Here is a 12,373-nt window from a genome sequence, read left to right as displayed (position 1 = left end):
GAAAGTGTGTTTTTAAGCCACTCTTTACCTACTGTACAACTTTCCAAAAACTCAGGAGGCAAGTAGGGAAATGAGAGTTTTGTGGTTGGCTGAGTGATGTACTTCCTACTGTGTGAGTGGGAGCTTTTTCTATAAAGTCCAATTGCTCATTTTGCCCAGTAGAGGGTGCACTGAGCAGGTTTAGTGTGATAGAGAACAGACTATATAACCGGCATCGATGTGTCTCAGTTGTACTAACAACAAGCTTTTACTTGATTTGATAAACTGGGGCATAAAGTGCAAGAGCTTGGAAGGTCCTAAGGTGGTGAATTTCAAGTGTGGACTTGCATAGTTAGAGCTGTGTATTCATAAATCAGACATGCCTTGAAGCCTGGTTTCTCCATGAAGTTATATGTATAAGTTAGAAAAATAATTTTCAATTCTTTGATAGTGGTACATATCACATACATATTATGTATCTAACACATTGTTAAAGCTACAGTATATGATGCACTCAGTAAAATATTCAAATCCAAGACGTGGTTTATGCAGGGCACTAACAACAATTTTAGGAATACTGAAGCCAGGTCCCTCCATCCCCCTGCCTCTGAGTGTTAAAAAATAAATACAGAGTCTAATGTACACATGGTTGAAGGATATGAACGAAAGTGAAATGATGCAACAAAAAATGTTGAAGTTGCAACATGTTTTATATTTTATGTATTCAGATGTTCAAATATCTATTCGATTATATTTTCTGTAAGTTGTAATTCCCAACATTAAGGTCTAAATGGGGTTTCAGGAATAAACCTCTGGTTAGGAAATACTGCTATTCGTTGATTTTTGTTGGCCTAAAAGTAGTCCAATTTAAATATACTGAGTCTAAAAACAATGGAATCAAATGTTAAAATGTCACCATGTGTTACTTTGATTTACTGTAGAAAATAACTTGTCCTTGCTAAAATGCCCACATTCCTGCTTTCATGGCTGCACTGTTTGATCAAATGGAAACATTTTAAATGTCATCTGCATCATTTATACACTTTCCCCCCCGAAATTCAGCCTGACATTCTCCAGTATACCAGTCAGATTTTAAGATAAAAACAACATATTTCAAAATGAGTGCGCACAAGTTTGCTTTTACAATCAAAACTTCCTCTGAACTATTGTTATTCTAACTTCCACAACTGCATGATAAAGAAGAGAAAGTGATACTGCTGAACTGAGTGAGGGTGAACTCTGACTGGCAGCCTACCACCGTGAAAATAGACACCTTCATCACCCTGCTGTCCTCCTTATAAATTCTAAATCACTCTGAACATGTACTCTTGTTACTGGAGTTCATCATTACTTTTTATCAACTGCTTTCATTATGATCAGTATTTCCAAGGCTATTTATTATTCATCAGCCTCTACTCTTTGGTCAGTCTATTGATTTAACATTAACTCCACTCAAGGAGGATCTTCTCTCTGTGGTTCATGTTTCACCAGCCGTTTGTTTGTGGTTCAGGACGTCAGAGTAAAAAGAGACAGAGGGATGGAAAAAGCCGTGGGGGGAGGAGGAGTGTAGTTTGTGAGTGTGTGCTACACGTGCAGCTGGCTCTTTATGTCAAACATGACCCTGCCAAGGTCCAGCACACCTACAGCATGTGCATGTACTCACACAGAAATACATGTGCCAAAAGCTGAGGACTTGCAAATCAGAGCCTGGAGAGAACTCATTTGAAAACATTTGAATTATTCAGATGTTTGAAAACCACAGACTTGAGTTCACTTAACCTAATGAGCCTAAGTCTGAAAGTCAATAACCATGCTAGCAGCCCAGTGCTGTTGCACATTAATCATTACTGCATATTACTCCCACTGGAGCACAAAACAATCTTTACTTTAGAACTTTAGTCAATGAAAACTGTACTTATAAGGAATAGTTCAGCATTTTGGGAATTAGTTCTTGCTTCCTCTCTCCAAGTAAGATGAGAAGTTTGATACCAATCTCATGTCTGCATTAAGTATGAGGCTGGAATCAGGATGTTGTTAGTCTGTTACCATAAAGACAGGGAGCAGAGGGGAACAGCTAGCCTGCCAGCTACCACCTACAGCACCTCTTACAGTCTTTATGCTAAGCTAGGCTAACCACATTCTGACTCCAGCCAAGAGTATTTTTAACGTATTGTATTACATGTTATTGTCAGCCTCAGGTGTATTGACCTGAATGCTAATGTTACCATCAACATAACAGCTATTGGGTGTTTTGCTGACACTGAGCTTGAAATGATATATTACCATGCTTATGACGTGCTAATGTTTCATTTGTAATATTTAGTTAGCATATAAATGTTAGACAACCATAAGCATGTAAACTATTAGCAAATATTTTTAGAGGTATTTTGTCAGCTGAAGTTCCGTTTGATTGATTTGATATATTATTCGATTGCTGTCAATGTTGCTAGTTTGGCTAAAACATGCTAGAAGATCAAATCTGGACTAATTATGACTCAAATCTAGTGCTACAACCCATTATAGAATTCAATCAATAAATCAATTGGCATAATCATGACAGTTCTCTACATAATTTATTCAATAAAACTCAAATCATCCATATTAGTGCTCTTTGATACATCAGCTAACATAATGGAGGAGGGTTTTCACTTTTTCAGCAATAACAGATACTGTGAACTACAATTATCCTCCACGTCTAGAAAATCATAATTCAAAATGCATGTGTGAATACTGTAATTTATTAGTTTCGTTCTTCAGTCACCCCTGAGTACTTCACTAGATAAGATACAGTAGTCCGTCGGTCTAACATTCACATACTTAACACTGCTTAAACATTAATAGATTCAAGTCTGGCATCCACAGTCTAGACAGGTGGAGGGACAAAAAACTGTTTCAATGATGCTTCTTCTCACTGACAGAGCAACACAAAAGTTCTATTGAGGTAGAAACATTGCTTCTACAATGGATGTGTTGTTATCTGATAAATCTCTCTTTGTTAGTGTTAGAGAGCACTACCTAAACCTGAAATGTGATGAAATAATACAGTACTGTAGGGTTGACCCTTAAAGGAACATTGTGAGGAGCTCTGAAGAAGCTTTAAAGTGCACCATAACAGCATGATTATCACAACCAGTCAAATATGGTCCTTGTTTACTCATTCCAGTGTCGTCCTTCTCTAATTATTTTCTCTTGTGCAACACAATTAAACATTCAGATTCAATTTTCAGATATGAATAGAACTAATACAGTGGTAATCATACAATTTCCGTAATAAGACAGCGACCAACATGAGCTGACTGACTGCACAATAGCATGACAGGACAAAGTCAACAAGAACATGACAGTGTAACATGAAAACACACCGAGAAAACACACATTATCTCAAATCAACCCTCTTTAGATGCTGATGGCCATGGTCCATTTTCATTGTGCAAATAAACTCAGAGCAAAGGATTATTTTTTTAGGTTGGTCCAAACACATTGTTTTTTTTGTCAAGGGCAGAAAACGTAGTTCAGATAAAACTGAACCTGTGGCTAAGTGTGACAAAGCAGAAAGAAAAACGTCTGGTTGCTAGTAGAACTGTTTTGTCAAACTTAAGGTGTCTATGAATTTTGTAGACCACACAATGCTCATCATTCATGTGCTGATCAATGTAGTTTTTTTGATTTTCGTTTTGAGCTCTGCACAGGCCTATAACTGAGAGCTGACCTGGCTAAACCTAACTGGTACTGACCCAAAACTATATTTTTGATGTATTTTATCCATTACTGACCACTAGCTTGCCAGACTAACAAATGCCTTCTGGCATTGACTTGAAACACACATGGACACAGACCATTGGCACATTAAGAGAGAGAAAAAGAGAATTTCTAAGTAAATTGCATTTGAAGTAACCAAATCCAAACCCACCCCAAGTTTGAATATTGTCCTGTCTGGTTTGGGTTGGTTAGCAGGAATATTGAAAAAACAAGGGAATAACAGAGCAGCAGACGTCTGGACGGATATTTCGGCTAAGAGTTGTTAGCAAACACTCATTTGTGCAGGCAGGATCATAAAGCATGTAAAGTAATTGCTAACAATAAGGCTAAACCTTGCTTCATGCAATTCAAAATTGAATAAAGATATGGTAGTTTCTCCCGTGAGATTAGCATTTAATCTATCAGGTGAACCATAGCCCCAGTTTGTGCTAATTATATATTACCATTACAATTGAGTCACAACGCTGAGAATCTGTGCACTCTGATACACCCAGATCATGTAACGACACTTCTGGACCACCACCATCCGAAAATACAGTATATCCACAATACCCCAATCAAAAGATTTTTAATCCCGTTTCCTAAATTGCAACCATATTTAATAATCCATGAAGCCAGAAATGACATACTGTATATCCTTGCCCCTTTTGTACAACACCAGATAAATATAATAGTTTATTTAATATGAAAATATGAAATAAAAAATAATAGAAAGTAGCATCACTTCAGACAAACTGAGCAAGGATATTTTGATTATCGTTGTTAGGAAATAAGGGTGCAACTTGGGAAACTGGTTGAGAACCTTTTAAAGGGGCAGCAGACTGAATATATGTATATTTTTTTTATCTCTGTGGAAAGAAAAGTATAAATCCCCACTAGCACTGCAAGATGATTTTTTTTAAAAAAAACTCTTGTACACAGGATTAAAAAATTATGTGATTACCACTTTTACAGAGGTCATCAAGAATTAACCATCCAGAAAAACAAATGATTAGACTTGAGTATAATGGTAATACATAAAAGGCACAAACTAAGGTTAGGTGAACTTTAGAGCATCTATCTCACAAGTGCAAATCTATCCAGGAAGTTCCTGATGATGTAGTACAACTACATTATTGCCATTATTTCAACTATCACTCTTCCAAGCTATGGCTTTTTTTTCTAAGGATTTACTATACATCACATGACATGAAAAGCCTCAGTGTATGGCAGACTCTGATTTCATCGTCCTCATTTCATCTATGTTCACAATGCGGGCCTTCACACAGGAACTGCTGCTCAGATCAGGTTTTGAAATGATTTCACTTACATGAGCTGTCAGGCAAAAGATGTGTGTACAAAGTGTGTCCCACATCCATGTGCTCAAGATAAATTCCACTATGCTGTCATGTTGATTAGAAAAAGTCAGGACTGCATCACATGTAATCTGAACTAGAGCACTTCAAGCAATGTGAAAATAACCTAAGAGGAACTAGTCATCAGTGTAATGGAAACCATACATACAGCAGATGTATTCCATGCACCATGAATACATTTCAAATCTAAATAACCCAAGTGGACCTACAAAACATTTCAGCAGGACATCATTATATGCTTCACAAATTATAGCGTCCTTTAAGGTTGGAAAGCAAGCATGGCTTCTTAATGACAGGGTGAGTCAAACCGACCCCCTGAAAGTGCTTTACTGTAACACTGATATGAGCTCTCAGCTATTTCTGTTACGTCTGCAAGGCCACCACACTTCCTGTTACATGGGTCACTTGGAAAGAGAGAGGAAATGAGACTGTGTCCATGTAAGTCAGAGGAAGAGAAGGTAAAGACATGAAACAATGAACTACACTGGGCGTTCAACTGAAAACACAGCAGAGAATTTTGTAAAGATACCATTTAAGGTCAGAAGGGGAAGTGCAAGAGGAGGACTTGACAGCACACATCAGCAGCTTCTATAAATGGTTATGCTGACATTTAAGCCACATTACCCAAATGTTATATGGAACATGTGTTGTCCTGGGTACAAAACCTTTCCTCTGTCCTCAAGTGTAGAGTCCCTAGAGGTAGTTATTATCCCCACTGCTCAGACATGCTGGAGCAGGTCAGGGGAAAAAACTGGCAAGGTCCTCCAATATCCACTCAACCAGACAGACACCCTGTGGTGAGCTGAGAATATAATCCTCTCATCTCTCTTTGTCCCCAATTTCCCCTCATGAGAGCTTGAAAACTGCTCTCAAACAGGGTAGGGACATGTGAGGAACATGAAATAAGAAGGGAAATATTGTTTCTTGTGCGCTTTTCTTTGTGGCATGGCTCTGTATGCATGTGCAAATCTTCCTTCACAGTAGAGATTGTTAAAAAAAAAAAAAAAAGCATCTTCTTTGCGATTAGTGACATTTCAAGTGTTTCTTGAGGTGTTCCTTTTCTAGTTGGTCTCTCTGGGGTCCGTAAATGCAGTTGGCATGCCAGGAGAACCATACAATGATGGAGATGATAGTGGTCTGGAGGAGGAACATAACCCCGTAGGTGGACGCTATGGTGGGTCCGGGTAGACGCGAGAGAGTGGCAGGGGGCAGCAGTAGATTCGGGCTGAGCAAGATGGCCCTCACTTCTGTCTTGATCATGTGGAGTTCATCGAGGATAGACAAAAACGTGCAGCAGTGGAACCACTGGTGGCTGTGCCCCCAGATGTCAAAGCGACCTGGGGCTAGGCGCTCGGGGAACTTGCTGATGTTGAAGACGGCTGACACCAGCAGCCAGAGGCAGTGACGATAGAAGAAGCTGGGCATGGAGGTGGAAGCAGCGAAGGAGGAGGAGGTGGTGGAATAAGGTGATCTAGTGAGGAGGCGGTAGAAAACTGGCGTGGAGGAGACGAGGAATGGGAGGAGGAAAACAAGGGTCCGGATGACATACCGATACTTTCTCCACCTCTGGCGAGTATTACAGCAAGATAAGACGCAAATGATTGCTACAACACATGCACTCGGAATGTAGAGGGTCTCAAAAAACACGCTGAACTCTGGTATTGCATAAGGTGATGTGGGAGAATGGGCAGGTTCATGTTTCAAGTCTATATGGGAGTCATTTTGGCCTCCTGTCTCCACTATTCCTGCACGAGGGTGGATGTAGTAGTAGTACGCCAATGATGAGCCAACCGTGTAGGAGCTGATAGTGCCATAATCCACAAAGAAGCAGACTTCTCTTACCACAAGAGACATTGAGTTGAGCAGGTGGGCCATGCTGCTAGCCATAAGCAGACAGAACACCCCGATAAAATAATTCCAAAGCGGATAGAAGAACGGGTCGTCACCATGTGGCGCACCTTCCCAACCAAACACCTCCACAAAATAGTATGAAAAAATGAAAACTGGGAGGAAGTGCGTCCAGAAGTTCCCAGTTTCGTTGGTAGGCCTGAATGCTGACAGTAAGCAATCCTTCAGGCTGTAGTTTGGGAAGCGGTAGCCGGTGAGGATGAAGTTTTCTATGACTCGAGGTGGTACGTCTGTATGCCTCAAAAGAGGCAATGGCTGATGACAGTTCAGAAGCATAATGGTGACAGTTTATAAAGATGACTGCAAAATAAACATGTATTTGGATTTATTTTGGAATGCACTTCAGTTTGTATTGCTTAGCTGTTGACTTTATTGCTGATCACAGCATGATTAGTGATCACTACAGTACAATCTCTTACTCTTGAGTGCAAAAGGCATCTACAGGCTGCTCTGGCTTGAAAAGACCTTTCAGCCCAGCTCTTCTTCAGACCTTTGATCCCAGGCCTTGTGAGCTGTAGGATAATCCAAAGAGCAGAGCTGGTGTATTGTTCAGCAGTATTGTACTGAGAGAAAATGTCAGGGATAGAGTAATATCCAGAAGCCTCAGGCCACCTGCTTGGTTAATTTTTCCCTTTGATTTCCACTCTGACCCCAGAGCGTTACAGAAGGTCAGCAAAACATCTAGCGCGCCATACTTATCATGCAGTTGGTCTTGTTCCCTTATTTTGCATAGGACATGGACGGTTCTCTTTGTTCAGTCATATGCACATTCACGTGTCTTGTTATGCATAGTTCTGCAGTAGCAAATAAAAATGAAGGTCACTTATTACTGTGTTACAAGGTTGAACGCCGCGTCATTTACTGTCTAATGTATCCATACAGCAGAGATGTCCTGGAGATGCGTCCATTAAGCTCTGTAGTATGTAGGTCATGTTGGGCCATGAGCTCTATGCCAGGCTACTGCAGGCTTCTATACCTCCTGTTGTTGCCGGTCCTCCATCCTGGATCCACTCTCAGCTCATTCAGTTCTCATTCCGTTGCAATGCAGGGCGCTGCAGAGGAGAATAAATCCCCCCCGGTGAGGAGAAAGCGTTTATACCCGGTGTTCTATCCGTTAAAGCAAAGTCATGTTTAAATACGCCATTTTATAACCGGGAATTACAACATACATACGCTGCCGTGAGTGCAGAACCTCCTGAGTCTTGAAGCCAGCCGGCATTTCGGCGAAACAGAAGAACGGAGACTAGTTGACAGGTACCAGAGTAAAGTTACACACGACATAAAACCAGAATTCCGGCTATGTATTTCAAAATAAAACCAAAGACTTTACATTGATAAGAAGTGAAATCTGATTGGTCGTTCCATTACAACATCAGCGCGCGCAGCAGAGCGACGCTTCCGCCATTTTGGACTGCAGGCGACTACCGAATACCAAATTTTTTAACATAACAACATGACATACCATGACATGGCATGATATGGTGATTTCAATTCAATACGGCGGCAGTGCTATCTAGTGGCAATTGTCAAAAAAGCATCACAGTTGCATCTCTTTTCTTTTGTACTCTCAAAACTCAAGTTGTAGAGGTTGTGATTTAACACTTTTTATCATATTGCTAGTTTCCAGCTACCTATCACCAGAACTAAATGGACATGATTGATATCTCCCGTCATTTTTCATGAGAACCATTACCATTAAAAGAAAGAGAAAATAAGAATCCAGAGGAGTCGTCAGATTTTGAAGAGGCTCAACACTGGTTTTCATCTGGTAAATATGTGGTCCAAATCAGTTTTTCAGCAGTGCATTTGGCACCTTACATGAAGTCGCTTATGCAGACATTTTTGGATAGGTTTTTGATATACATTTGTCTGATTTGTTGTTAACATACCATTAATCATCTGGTTTTCATACTTTATGCGTCAATATCAACATTTCCTTTCATTATACGATATTCTTTAGTATAATACTGTAGTTGTGTGATGCTATAGAATGCATATTGCATAGTGTCAACACGTTTGTTGTCTTTTTTCTGACATTCGGAATTATTACACTTATAATGCTTTGGCAGTGCTGTGCTTAGCTGTTGTCAGGTCAATACAGCAAAAAGTGTTTTTTTTAAAGGCAATTGAGGGATTTTACTTTGAAATCGAATATAACCGGCGTCCGGTCTCACCGCGTGCTTTCTGGCAGTTAACGAGTTCAACCTAATCCAAAGCTTCAATCATTCAGCGTTTACTTCTTTTTCGTGTAGGGAGACAGACAGAACTAGTACAAATGAAAACCAAATAACAACGGGAGTAAAACCGTGCCGTGCGTGCCGTGCCAACGAGTCTGTCCGTGTTGAGTAATCCTGTTATAGCACCACTGTGCCCACACCCGCCTCTTCTTATTTAATTCTAGTTTGATTGTAACCAATACGATTTATGGCTTTCTGTTATATTTTGTTTCTCACCTACCACATCTGTTTTGTGATGTAACTGTAACTTTAACACTTCTCATCTATCTATAGCAGTGGTTCTCAAAGTGTGGTCCGGGGACCCCCAGTAGTCCTTGAGATTGTTTCAGGGGGTCCTTATCAAATGGGGGTCCGTGGTCTAATTTGTGTTAGTTTAGTGGTCCTTAATGTGAAAATGTTTGAGAACCACTGATCTATAGGAACAGTTTCTTCCCCCTCACTGTCACACTTACGATCAGTGAACTCACTGTGTCACTGTGCAATAACCCTGGGCACTGTAATACTCACTACAAATTACACATACTCATTTTAGTTGAAAACACAAAATGTGCAATACAATTCATTCATTACTGTACATTTGAACAGGCTGTATATACTGTGTGTGTATATATATATATATATATATATATATATATATATATACGCTCTTCACACCTTTGCACTATTTGCATCCTGTTTTCACAGAACAGTTTCACTTATATATAGTCATTCTTTGTGTATATTTCTGAAGACTGTTGTGCTGTTACTCTGTCAGTACATTGAGAGCCACCAAACTGGAGTCAAATTCCTTGTATGCATAAATAAACTTGGCCAAACCTGATTCTATATAAGTATATCAAACTCAGACAGTGCAACTTAAATGGGTGGATCCTGTAGCCCTGATGGTCACAAGCACTGTGTCTTGTACAAATACCATGATTCAGACTGTGAGTCCTAGAGGCATATTCACATTACAGCAGAAAAACAAGAGTCTGTGCTGCACGTTCTGCGTTGGCTGGTGCAGTAATTGACCGCTCTTGAACTCTCAGTCATGCTGTACTAAACGGTGCGACCTTTGTCTCTTCTGATTGCCTGGTGGACTGACTTGTAAAAAAAAGTTTCAAGGCTAATGTTGCTAGCAGTAGATCTCAAACAGCGGTTTTGTAACAAATGTGGTAGCTACATTTGCAGGCTGATATTTCACCAAGCAAATATCTTTTTTTGTCTGCTTCTGGAAATTCAGGAACACAAGTAATTCATTTTTCATCCATCTCTCAGTTCAAGCAGTGGTCAACAGCGAATGGCTGCCCTTATGCCTTTATATGTATTTATACTATCTAAACTTAACTTGCCTTAATATGCCTTTATATGTATTCATACTATCTATAGAGTAGTTTGTTGTTATATACAGTATGTTTGCTCTAAAAACACATGCTTATTTTGAAGGCTCAGTATGGTTGCTTTTTCACTTACTGAGGAAACAAAATGTTGTTTTCTATCATGTTCTGCATATCAGTCAACCAGGCCCACAGGCAAGTAACCCTGCCCATCCATCTTCCCATTCACTCTCCAGCAATGACTGTTGTGGCCAGATGTCAGGAAGTCTTTGAACCAGCAATTTTAGCGGGGTGGGGTGGGGAGGGGGGTCAGGCCTCTTTCCAAATCCCCCCGAGGAATAAGAAGCAGGCCACACTTCAGTGCACAGCGCACTGGGAGAGCTACAACATGCCTTTTTAATAAGTGATTGACAAGCACTGTGGATTTAATGGATGTGGAGCCACGCCTGTAGTTAGTTTTTATGACATAATGGACATAAATGGCAGGGTAGATTTACATCATAACCCTCCAGAAAGACTCGCATTTAGCATAGAACACACTTGGCAGAACACTGTTAGATGTCTAGAATTACAGTATAGTGTAATTCATGGTAACATGGTCTATTTCTATGTAATTAATTTATGAAGAAAACATATTTTATTCTGCTAACCACCCATTGAATTCTTCCCAGCAGAGCTAAACATCTCTCAAATAGACTCCTTCAGCACCGTTGGGCTCCCTCTAAAGAACCCTGGGTGTCTCTCTCAGGCTGGATCTCTCCTCAGCACATTATCCTACTGACACAAATGTTAAAGTCTGGTGTTTCTTCAGAGTGCAGGAGCCATGAGTAAGTGTGCATGTGTTCATGTGTAAACAAGACAAAGACTTATCTCAGCCGCAACAAATATGCAGCGAGTCAGTCACTTGACTGGTCATGTTTTTTAGATGGGGGAAAATACTGCCTTTAAATATTGATATGCCCCTTAGCTAATACTGAACCTCCTCTGATTTATCTACTGTTTTTTAATTTGATGTTAGTAAGACTGCAGTTACTGTCACTTACCAGGTGCTCAACGTTTACTGAAGGCTTGTACACGAGGTGGAAGATGAAGCCGTTGGAATACCTGAGAGAGACAGTAAACAATGGAAATAGAAAGGGTGTTACAGAATTTGATCATTAAATGTAACAGAGAAGAAGATAAAAAGAATGTCAACATCATCATAACAGAGGATTCAAGGAATGATAACTCCTATGCTGCAGTGACATGCAGCAGCCAGAACATGCCCAAGCTAACAGGAACTTTTCCAGCTGATGAGTCAGATAGTTTATATCATGGTAGACAGTTCTTCAGTGCTGCAATCCTCCAGATGCTAAAACATAGTGTAACAGTAGCACAAGTAGAAAAGTGTCATAAAGTCAGTGGACTGACTATAGTTATAGCAATATTTGTCTAAAGTTTGCTTTCTGCCAGAGACACCAGATGTTGTGTTTGTGCTAGTTATTACCAGAACTTGAACTGGAATAAAAAAGGTGTGGATACGCTAAACCTGTAGCTGATTTAATGGGTAGATTAATAGCCATTTTCAACTGCAGGGACTTAATGAGAAGTAATGTGTAGTTATTGTCACAGGTTCTGCTTTTATTTTCACTCAGCATATAAACTTCTCATGTTCTCGTAAACGTGAAAGAATATCATGAACAATGTTAATAATGTTTTGGTCCTCAGACCTTTATCTTGATCCAATGCTCCTGACTATAAGACTTTGTAGTAACTGATACCCAATGATCTATGTATATATTGTATGTCAAAGGCCCTAGTGTGTAAAATACATTGAAAA

At 39.8% G+C, this 12,373-nt stretch overlaps 1 protein-coding gene and 1 long non-coding RNA gene across 27 annotated transcripts in view; one reads left to right on the top strand and one right to left on the bottom strand.

Annotated features, from left to right (window-relative positions):
- The window catches only part of paqr9 (progestin and adipoQ receptor family member 9), a 39,256-nt gene that overhangs the window by 12,083 nt on the left and 14,800 nt on the right, over positions 1–12,373 (bottom strand). For 17 of the 25 annotated variants that reach the window (XM_042400418.1, XM_042400421.1, XM_042400411.1 and 14 more), the window contains 2 exons: positions 11,598–11,658; positions 2,534–8,053 (listed from right to left, as the gene is read on the bottom strand). In XM_042400418.1, the coding sequence (XP_042256352.1) occupies positions 6,117–7,277 (1,161 nt within the window). In that variant the 5' untranslated portion in view covers positions 7,278–8,053; positions 11,598–11,658 and the 3' untranslated portion in view covers positions 2,534–6,116. Of the gene's footprint in view, positions 1–2,533; positions 8,054–8,170; positions 8,286–11,597; positions 11,659–12,373 lie in introns of those variants that run through there. The other 8 variants (XR_006093344.1, XR_006093347.1, XR_006093348.1 and 5 more) reach the window with 3 other exon arrangements.
- Positions 8,343–12,124, top strand: LOC121888863. 2 transcript variants are annotated; one of them, XR_006093352.1, is made up of 3 exons: positions 8,343–8,769; positions 11,226–11,381; positions 11,601–12,124. It is a non-coding gene; the product is annotated as an uncharacterized LOC121888863 (long non-coding RNA). The 2 variants fall into 2 exon arrangements; XR_006093351.1 differs by having other exon boundaries at positions 11,229–11,381; positions 11,601–12,122.

Source organism: Thunnus maccoyii, chromosome 22 (assembly GCF_910596095.1).
Source record: "Thunnus maccoyii chromosome 22, fThuMac1.1, whole genome shotgun sequence".
In the NCBI taxonomy this organism is placed as follows: domain Eukaryota; kingdom Metazoa; phylum Chordata; class Actinopteri; order Scombriformes; family Scombridae; genus Thunnus; species Thunnus maccoyii.
This window is presented reverse-complemented; position numbering and strand designations above follow the sequence as displayed.